Genomic DNA, 10,561 nt, shown 5'->3' with positions numbered 1-10,561 from the left:
CAGAGAAACAGTTACTTTCCTTTGATGAGTAGGCTTTTTTTTTTAGTTTTCTCAAGGTGGAATAAACGTCTTCTCAGGTTCTGTCATGACATCAGTGCATTAAAACAGCTGCAGCTATACTGACGCAGTCACACACGTCAGCTTATTTTTGCTAGACTCATTTTTCAGTTTCCTCCCCTCAGTGCTGAAAAGGTATGACTCCTACCATCACATGTGCAAAAAAAAAAAAAGAGAAACGTGGAGACCATCCTTTGATCGGTTGAAAAAATGAACATAGTGATTATTCAGTGAGAGAGAGGGAGAGAGGGAGAGAGGGAGAGAGAGAGAGAGAGAGAGAGAGAGAGAGAGAGAGAAAGAAAATAAGCAGAAAAAAGCCACAGTGAAGGCATTAAGTGCGTAGCCTTCATTGGCTCATCTGGGTCTTCCTCTGGTTTCAGGACACGTCTTTAACATGCCCCACGACAATGTGAAGGCCTGTGAGGAAGTTTTCGGGAAGCTGAAGGACAACCACATGATGTCCCCCACGCTGATCCAGATCGACCGCAGCAACCCCTGGTCCGCCTGCAGCGCCGCCATCATCACAGAGTTCCTGGACAGCGGCCACGGTTAGTCAGGGCCTGCAGCGTCTGCTTTCCCCTTTGACGTGTGCAGTGCTCCCCTCTGGATCCTCCATCGCCTTCCTCCAGCTGGTTTTACTCCAATCTTTGCGGGCTGCCATTGTGGTTGCCATGCTCTCCACCCTCTGGTTTGTTTTTTTTTTTTTCTTTTTGCTCTCCTCCTTATCCTGTTTGTGCCCCTCATCTTCTCCTTACTGTCTTCTTTCAAAACATTCATTTGTACTTGTGGGCTATTGTCTTTGTTAATAGTCAGCTTTTCACTGTTACTCATTATGCAGCGTGTAAAGTCTGGGTGGAGCAAATATGGATTTTACACAAGTACGCAAGTCTACCTCATTAATGGGTTTATAAACTGATAGGACTGTGGTATTTTTTTATTTCAGTAAATAATTTTCGGCAGCTGATGGAGGAAGATGAGAAGGTAGATGGCTTAAAGACCCAAAGGCAAAGAAAAGCTCAACTCAAGTGCCGGAGTCTGATCTCTAAAGAAAACTGCTTTTGAGATGCTAGGAGGATAGTGTCATAGACATTATTAGTGTCTGGAATAATTCGCTTGGAGACTTGGACTTGGAGTCAGTAGGATTATAATACTGTCAGTGCTACTGGCTGTTCTAGGGACATGTTTTGCACGGCCTCCTTCATTCAGTCTGTAGGAAGGCCGAGATTGTGGGAAATGTTTCTGCTGTTGGCACAGTGTTGCATGTAATCCCTACTGGCCAATACAATTTGTAATTATCATTAGTTTACCAGATTATCTGCAATAATAAACCAAGCATTTCAAAATAGGCCCAAGGGAAAGTGATTAGTTGGGTGTACAGAGCATGCACTAACACTAATGTATAGCGCTAATTCATGAGTGGGAGCTACACGCAAACAAAAACAGGATTTCATTCAGAGCTACCCAAAGTAACTTCTGAATTGAAATGGCTCTTTAGACTCAGTGCTCTAGTTTCCTTGGTAAAACAAAGAAAGTATGTATAAACGCCACAGTTATGCTGACATGTTAAATTTGGTGTTATAATGAAAGGGCTTTCCCCATCACCTCTTGCTGACTTCATGCATTGCTCAAAAGTAAAGTTATTCTCCAGTAACAGCACTGAAGGAACAACAGAATGTACTGTTTATGGATGGGCGTGCACTCAGTTGATGCTATATAAATATTGTCATATTTGACAAGCCTTTTTTGACAGAGCTCTAAATTTGGGAAATAACCATGTCTACTATAAATACGCGATCTTTTGGAGAAAACAAAGACACACCACTGATAGGTCTGTATATTGTAGCGTTCCATGTATTCAGCTCATTTGAATCATTGCAATCTAGGGCAGTTTTGTGAAACTTTGTCTGCAGATTCTGAAACTGTGCCAAGTAGGGTGAACCACGGTGTCTGCCCACAGATGACTGCAATTTTGAGCTCATGGACAGGTTGCTATTTTAAAGCCTGTTGCCCTGACAATTTGTCTGCAATTAGAAGGGTTTGACAACCAGCGGCGGCTTGGTTTTGGCATCTAGGTGTAGTCCCAAGTTTCCCACGTGCTCTAAAATAGAAAATGTTCAGTTGCGCTCCTTTCAGGAAATTCTCCAGGACAGAAAATTACACTAAAGTAAAGATTCGAAGAGAGAGCAATCACGCTGCTTCAAAAGGTTTCACACTTCAGCGCAGCTAAAAGTTAAACATTTTTTCTCTCTCTCTCTCTCTCTCGCCCATGGTGCTTGTGGTGGTCAAATACGGTGTTTATTGCCAGCTCAGAGGTAACACCTGGCCATTGGATGTTAAAGAACTTTGTTCCTCTCTGAAGCATGATGAGAACTGCAGAGTTTTGATGCCATGGCAACATGCAGTTAAATCTGCCCAGAAACTGGCGGGATAAAACACTGCCGATGTGGAGGGGGGGGGGGGGGGTGCAAAAAAGTGCACCCTTTAGGTACTTGATACTTTCCCTGGGAGAAGTGGTTTGTGAAGCACTGCAAAAATCTAAACTGGAACATCAATTTTCTAGCATTCTGTGTACGGAACAGTGTACCCTGTTCAAAATAACCTGTCTCATTTGTGTCTTGAAATGCAGTATATAGTAACCAATGATAATGACAGTGCCTGTGTACATGCTTGGTCTGGCATGACTCCCATGTGCTTATTGGTGGGATTGATGTGTCTGTGTTCTCCAAGGCTCAGACAGCATTTCCACACCTTGCGCCACTGGTAATGTCTGTCAGACATGTATTTTCCCCTGACTTTTCTCAGCTTGGCAAACATTTTTAATAGCTAGTGCACAGCCCTGAATGAATGTTTGTTCAAATGCTGGTTGAGTGTAAATGAACTCAGAATAGCTGTTTACCACTGTTCCATTGGCTCTTCCGAACAGGTGGATTTGGAACACCCGTTGATTACTGTTTTAATTCTTTGACATGTTGAAAAAACATCCAGGTGCCACCTGAAATAAGTCTTCAAATCACATGTTCGGAGCTATATTAATGTGGCTGTGCTATATTTTTTTGCATAAAAATACAAAGGATTGCTGCACGCCTTGTCTGTCCCTCCCAGTCACACTCCCTGTCTGTCCTTGCCTGTATTTCCAGGATGTTTTCCTTTCTCTAAACAGAATCACTGCACTGTAACCCATACCGGGCTCACAAAACGCAAAAAAGACAAAATGCCGCAGGCTGCGGAAGGGGTCTTTGCAGCGAAGGGTTAACTGTGGCGCGCTCGCGTTGAAGCTGAGCGGAGTGGCGTTGCTTTTGTGTGCTCACGAATGGGAATTGATTTTAGCGGCTCTGTGTCATAGACGGTCAGCCTCTTAGAAGTCCTGTGTCACCAAAGCGCCGCACACCAGGAGGTCACCCACAAGCGACCGCCAAGAGGCCTATCTTCACCTCCCACCCGCCACTCTTGCACCCGTTTCTCCGCACACATCAGTGCAAGCATGAACACTCCCCCTTTCGCTCCGGCTCTCTCAGCTGACGGCGTATGGAAGATATTTGTGTGGTTTTAACTAACAGGTCCATGCAGACATGGTTTGCATTAGATATTGCTGGCGTGAGTGCTTGTTTGATTAAAAAGGGGGGAAATGCTAACAATTTTAATGTTTATATTAGGCTTTCAAAGGCTCGAAGGGCCTTGCTGTGATTGTTTATACAGGTAGTGGTGGTCTCATTTGGTTTAAGGGCCACAAGCTTTTGATTAGGATAAATAAATGCGGTCTAATGAAATGACAACAACGTGCTGCTTTGAAATGACCAGGAGGCCAGAAATCTCCGGTCTCAAAAAAAAAAAAAAAAAAAAATGCCACGCGTTCAAAAACAATATAAATGACACGGCGCTCTGATCTCTTCACAGGAGACTGCCTGCTGGACCAGCCCCAGAAGCTCCTGGCTCTGCCAGAGCTCCTCCCTGGCATTAGCTACAGCCTGAGCCGGCAGTGTGAGCTGGCATTCGGCGAGGGCTCCAAGCCCTGCCCATACATGCAGTCCTGTTCCAAGCTGTGGTGCACGGGCAAGGCCCGGGGCCAGCTGGTGTGCCAGACACGGCACTTCCCCTGGGCCGACGGCACCAGCTGCGGGGATAACATGCTGTGCCTCAGAGGGGTCTGCACCGACAGAGAAAACGTCACCAAGACCAAGGTGATCCAACGCATGCTTTTATCCCCCATGTCTTTCCATCCAGTCTCAGTCACGGAAATCTGTCCAACCTGAGAATTTAGGGCTTACACAGAGTTAGGGAAATGCAAATGCTCCCCTGTATCATTACCGTTAGTCATTACTGTAGTATGATATGTTTTCTTGCGGTAGTGTAGCGTGGCGGTAAGGAGTAGGGCTTGTAACTGAAAAGTTGCTGGTTCGATTCCCTGCTGGAGCACTGCTGTTGTTCCCCCGGGTAATTAACCCAGAATTGCCTCAGTAAATATCCAGCTGTATAAGTGGGTAACATGTAAAAAACTGTAACCTATGTAAGTTGCTCTGGATAAGAGCCTCTGCGAAATGCCAAAAATGCAATGTAATGTACTTGGAGGTTTGTTTAATAGATTCAGAATCAAGCAGAGCTACGGGCGTGGAGTAAATATCAGACCGCAGAGGTGGAAGTGTCTTGGAGGGGAGCATATGGCTATTCAGCAGAAGAAGAAAGATTGTTACTTACGAGTTTCCAGTGAACAATCTGGGCATAATGACTGAAACTGAATTCAGTGCGTTGATAGCTGGTGCGTCAAGGTGACAAGGTTTGGCTGGTGATGAGAGCAGGAAGGGTTCTGACAGGTGTGGGTGTGTTCCCAGGTGGATGGCCGATGGGGAAAGTGGGGAGCGTTTGGTGCCTGTTCCCGTACCTGCGGCGGGGGAGTCGAGCTGGCCAAGAGGGAGTGTAACAACCCTGTGCCGGCAAACGGAGGCAAATACTGCCAGGGGGTGCGGGTGAAGCATCGCTCCTGCAATCTGAACCCCTGTCCAGACACAGGTATGCCTACATGCACTCTTTAAAATGTGTGCCTCACAGTATACCAAACCAGGAGTGTGAAGTAAATAAGCCCCAATCAGGCTGTAGGGTGTATACCAGAGACGCCAGCAGCCAGACCTGTCTGTGTAAATACTAATGGCAGTCTGAAGACAGCCTGTCCGGTTAAACAAATAAAGTTAAGATCAGGCTCACCGTGAATGAAAAACAAGTGGAAGTGCATAACAAAACACCGCCCTTGCTGAACTTCCGAGCACATTCCTCCCCCGACATTTCAGCACCTAACACCTACCTGTCTCCCCCGCAGGTAAAAGCTTCCGGGAGGAACAGTGCGAAGCCTTCAACGGCTTCAGCCTCAACACCAACCGGCTCGCCCCCTCCGTGGTGTGGGTTCCCAAATACTCCGGGGTGTCTCCGAAGGACAAGTGCAAACTGATCTGCAGAGCCAATGGGACAGGCTACTTCTACGTCCTCGCCCCTAAGGTTGGTTGCGGCTTCAGCGTCGAATGTGATTCGAGAGTGTTTATTCTTTTGCTTCTTTGATACCTGTAGTCTTATTTTAGTACAGTAAACTACACGGCAAGTCAACGTAAAGGTGTTGGTGTGCACAATCAGCCAGATTTTATGACTCTCTCTTCAAACCCTTAGCTCTCCCAGTGGGGAAGCAGGCTAAATTGGTCAAGTCAAAACAATGATAATTTTAATAAGGTGTTAAGTAATTAATTGAATCCGATGACTAATAATGTGCAGAACCAGGATGTTAATGATTAGCTGAACGAGGTGTTTAAAGCTGGAATCATGGTCTGCAAACACCACAAGGGCTGAATAGCAAAAGTGTAGTGTCATGGTCTCTGAAAACAATATGGTCTCTAAGGAATTGTCCGTAGTGCAACCCCACCATAAACTTTATCAGGTGCTGAATGTTCTCTGGGTGTATGCATTACTGATTGTGCACATATAAGGAAAAAAAAACAACACATAATGGATTAAGGGTAATGTATTTACACTGAATATTTGAGGGGAGAGCTATTTTATAGAGAGCCAAAAAAATATAATAGAAGGAAGTGTTATTGATGTATGTGCTACTGGACTGAATGCAGACACAAGCTCTATGCTTTCTGCCGAGCAGAGAGAAGAGCAATCAGAAGATAAGGTGAGAGTCTTATCTTGCAGTGATATGGGAGTGTGGAGTGAGAGAGAGCAGGGCTGGTAGGGGGAGCCAGGGATTGGGGAAGGAGACACAGCAGGCACAGGGAGTCAGAGGGAACTCAGTCAGCTGTGGGATATCAGCACCTACTTTTGTAAGCAGAGCCATTAGCATGCTACTTGACCAATCACAAGTCATTCCTCTCACCCTGTGTGGCACCCATAGGCCTCTCACACAATGCCCCACCCATACGCCAATCACTCAATGCCCCGCCCATACGCCTCTCACACAATGTCCCACCCATACGCCAATCACACAATGCCCCACCCATACGCCAATCACTCAATGCCCCGCCCATACGCCTCTCACACAATGTCCCACCCATACGCCAATCACTCAATACCCCGCCCATACGCCTCTCACACAATGCCCCACCCATACGCCAATCACACAATGCCCCACCCATACGCCAATCACTCAATGCCCCGCCCATACGCCTATCACACAATGTCCCACCCATACGCCAATCACTCAATACCCCGCCCATACGCCTCTCACACAATGCCCCACCAATACGCCAATCACTCAATACCCCGCCCATACGCCTCTCATTCAGTGCCCCACCCATACGCCAATCACTCAATACCCTGCCCATACGCCTCTCACTCAATGCCCCACCCATACGCCAGTGTCCCTTACGTATGCCTGTTACCCTGTGCCAATAAGTCTCAAACCCTGTTCCTAGCACATAGGATTATAGGGTTCAAGGCCTATCACCCATCCTGACCTCTCTCACCATGTGCCCAAATGCTCCTAGCATTGTGGCACAACAATATACTCCTGATACTCTGCTGATGCCCATTACATTACATTACATTACATTACTGGAATTTAGCAGGTGCTCTTATCCAGAACAACTTACATCGATTATAGTTTTTTTTTACAATGTTACCCATTTATACAGCTGGATATTTACTTAGGCACTTCTGGGTTAAGTACCTCGCCCAAGGGGACAGCAGCAGTGCCCCAGCAGGGAATCAAACCGACAACCATTCGAGCCCTTAACCACTATGCTGCACTGCTGCCCCTATACACCCATATGCTCCTACCTCTGCACCTAGCTCCCACCCTTTCCTCTGTCCAAATTAACCTGAATTTCCTTGGGGTTTTCTTCATAATCATTAGCATTGTGTTTTTTTTTTTCATTTTGAAAAATGCATCAATGCATCATTTTCAGCATGTGAATCACTCCAGTGAGGAGATTGTCTGGGAAAACAATGACGGGTCTGTGGCAATTCCCAGTTATTTTAGATGGTTGTGAAAGGCAAGAACTGCACACACAGCTGAAAGAGGGCTCAGAACAGTTTGTCAGTCTATAAGGGTGGCCAATTTTTATAATGAAGCCCAAGAGCCAATTCTCCTAAAATGAATCATGTTACTGAAACAAAAATTCGGAGTACTAATACCCTGACAGCTAAGGGTGAGGGCAGCAACCTTGACTGGCAATGTCACATGTCATCAACACCAGCACGGATTTCGACCGACACTCTCACCTCTGCTGGGAAGTACAGATACTGCAGCTAACTGGCGGATGACTGCTTTAGTCTCCCGCTCTTCAGAACACAGCGCAGGGGGTTTCAGGGCGTTCAAAATCACCGTTACTCACGCGTGAGTTTCTGGCCGCCGGCAGGTTGTGGACGGCACGCCCTGCTCGCCCGACTCCTCTGCAGTCTGCGTCCAGGGGAAGTGCATGAAGGCCGGCTGTGACGGCAAACTCGGCTCCAACAAGAAGTTCGACAAGTGCGGGGTGTGCGGCGGGGACAACCGGAGCTGCAAGAAGGTCTCGGGGCTGTTTACCAAACCCATGTAAGTGAGACCACCTGCCTTCTTTGCCCTAGCAATTCTTCTGCTCCTGCACCTGGCAAGCATGACACAAACTAAGTGAGCAGTCACAGGGCAGTGGGTCCTCTGACCCATTATTACCAAATTAATAAATATCATTAGACGTTGGAATATCGACTAAATAAAAAAGTCAACAAGGACAATACAATAGGAATTTGTTGTATAGTATAAATACATTAATAATCCCGACTGTGTAGATTTATGAGTGTTTAGGCATATCTTGTAGAATGGATAAGAACACTACATATTCTTATACACGTTCTTATATATACACACCATATACTGTTATGTTAAAAACCTTTCTATAGCGATCTATTTCAGATTTTTCCCACCTAAAAGCACTGCAGCACCTAAGGTTTTGGCACCGGTGGGATTTATTGAAATACTTACACAGCCTCTGCTAGTTATATGTTGAATGAATGGACACATTTGAAAAATTATCCAGGCATGATTGTTTTGATTGCTGTCAGCTTTGTACACATTGCTGCTCACTCTAGCCGTGTAACCACTCTTCACAATGTTCCTACAATGATGTCCTGTTGTATGTTGTCCAGACACGGTTACAACTTTGTGGTGATGCTGCCCATCGGAGCCTCGAACATTGACATCCGGCAGCGTGGCTACAAAGGCTTGGTGAATGACGACAACTACCTGGCGGTGAAGAACACCCAGGGCAAGTACCTCCTGAACGGGAACTACGTGGTGTCGGCTGTGGAGAGGGACATCATCGTTAAGGGCAGCCTGCTGAGGTACAGCGGCACGACCACGGCGGTGGAGACCCTGCAGGCCTTCAAGCCTCTGCAGGAGGCCCTGACGGTGGAGGTGCTGTCCGTGGGCAAGATGACTCCACCCCGCATAAGGTACTCCTTCTACCTGTCCAAGGAGAACAAGGAGGAGAAGCTCCTCAAGAAGGAAGGGAGGACCCACTCCCAGAACAGCGTCCTGGTGGAGAGCAACAAGGTAGAGCTGAAGAAGGCGTCCTACAAGAAGCCCGCGCAGAAGTGGACGGTGGCCAACTGGGACGAGTGCTCGGTGACCTGTGGGAGCGGCCTGCAAAAGAGGCTGGTGCAGTGCCTGGACCCGGACGGCAAATCCGCCACCGACTGCGACACCGCGCAGAAGCCCAACGCCATGAGGGTGTGCGGGGACCCTTGCCCCATGTGGGACATCGGGGAGTGGTCCCCGTGCTCCAAAACCTGCGGGAAAGGTTTCAAACGGCGGGTGCTGCGCTGCGTCACTCAGACAGGACTGCTCCTGCCACGAGATCACTGTACGGGCAAACGAAAGCCGCAGGAACTAGACTTCTGCATCCTGCAGCCTTGCTAATAACCCCTCCCACACAACCCTTCCCAGCAGACTTATTTTTGTCTAATTGTATTCGGCAAAAACTAAAACAAAAACAAAAAAAAAAAAAACTTAACGATCCAGAACCATGTTTGTTCTGGTGCATCTGCTTGCATCATGGGCCATGAAAGAGGGAAGAAACAGGGTTAGGGTGCAACAGGATGTCAGAGAGACGTACAAACTGTGGGGCCATTGATTTCAATTATATGGAGTTGGTGCTACACAGAGAAGTCTACCTCTGATCATAATACTACAATAAAACACACATGCCCACTCGAGTAGTACACATCCATCATACCTAAACATAAAGCATGTGTGAATTTGAGAATATGTGTGCTATGTTTGGGCACTGCTAGTCAAAATCCTAAACAGAGAATTCCTACCAAGTTGAAAAAAAAGATTAAGAAAGCAGTCACTGGATCTACTGGGGAACTGGCCTTAACAAAAAGTAATATATGTTAATATATGTAAGGAATATTCAATACAGTTTCCATATGTTGACATAGATTTCAAATATATCAACCACTGCAACTGTCATGTAGGCCTATGTATTTTATGCATATATTGTAGAACATACAAAATATATATTTTTATATATGGTATATTGTACAATGACAGTACTATAATATATTCATAAAATCAAACCAATGAAAGCAGCAAGTATTGATATATTTGTAATATATGACATATTTTGACTTTTTGTAAGATCTATTCCTTTTATATTTTATGTTTTTTTTTATATTTTAACATATATTATTTTTTCATGGGGGAAAAATAACAAGGAAACATTTTCCTGGCTAATAATCCACGTCTTTCATATATGTTTGACTTTTTCTCTTAAAAGAAAAACGTTACAGTATAAATGTGAAGTGCAGGAGCTATATCTGTAAAAGTTTGGAAATCGGCCTGCGCTAGTTTCTAATGATATATTTGATATGTTGCTGCCAGGCAATTCTTCTAAAACTGTGTGTATGTCATAGGCATAATTACTCAAGGATATTTAGAATACTAATGTATACATATGATGTTTTCAGTCCAATTTACACAATACATATGTACATACAATGATACAAATCTGAAGAGCCATTTTAACTGGGATTCAGGTCTACC

At 45.7% G+C, this 10,561-nt stretch overlaps 1 protein-coding gene across 1 annotated transcript in view; it reads left to right on the top strand.

Moving 5' to 3' along the window:
- adamts15a (ADAM metallopeptidase with thrombospondin type 1 motif, 15a) overlaps positions 1-9,882 on the top strand; it is a 21,681-nt gene extending 11,799 nt beyond the window's left edge. Inside the window, exons 3-8 of the mRNA XM_036524213.1 lie at positions 438-605; positions 3,952-4,235; positions 4,884-5,061; positions 5,366-5,541; positions 7,896-8,071; positions 8,662-9,882. Coding sequence (XP_036380106.1) covers positions 438-605; positions 3,952-4,235; positions 4,884-5,061; positions 5,366-5,541; positions 7,896-8,071; positions 8,662-9,433 — 1,754 coding nt within the window. The 3' untranslated portion in view covers positions 9,434-9,882. The remainder of the gene's footprint in view (positions 1-437; positions 606-3,951; positions 4,236-4,883; positions 5,062-5,365; positions 5,542-7,895; positions 8,072-8,661) is intronic.
- Positions 9,883-10,561: the final 679 nt, after the last annotated feature.

Source organism: Megalops cyprinoides, chromosome 3 (genome assembly GCF_013368585.1).
Source record: "Megalops cyprinoides isolate fMegCyp1 chromosome 3, fMegCyp1.pri, whole genome shotgun sequence".
Lineage (NCBI taxonomy): Eukaryota > Metazoa > Chordata > Actinopteri > Elopiformes > Megalopidae > Megalops > Megalops cyprinoides.
This window is presented reverse-complemented; position numbering and strand designations above follow the sequence as displayed.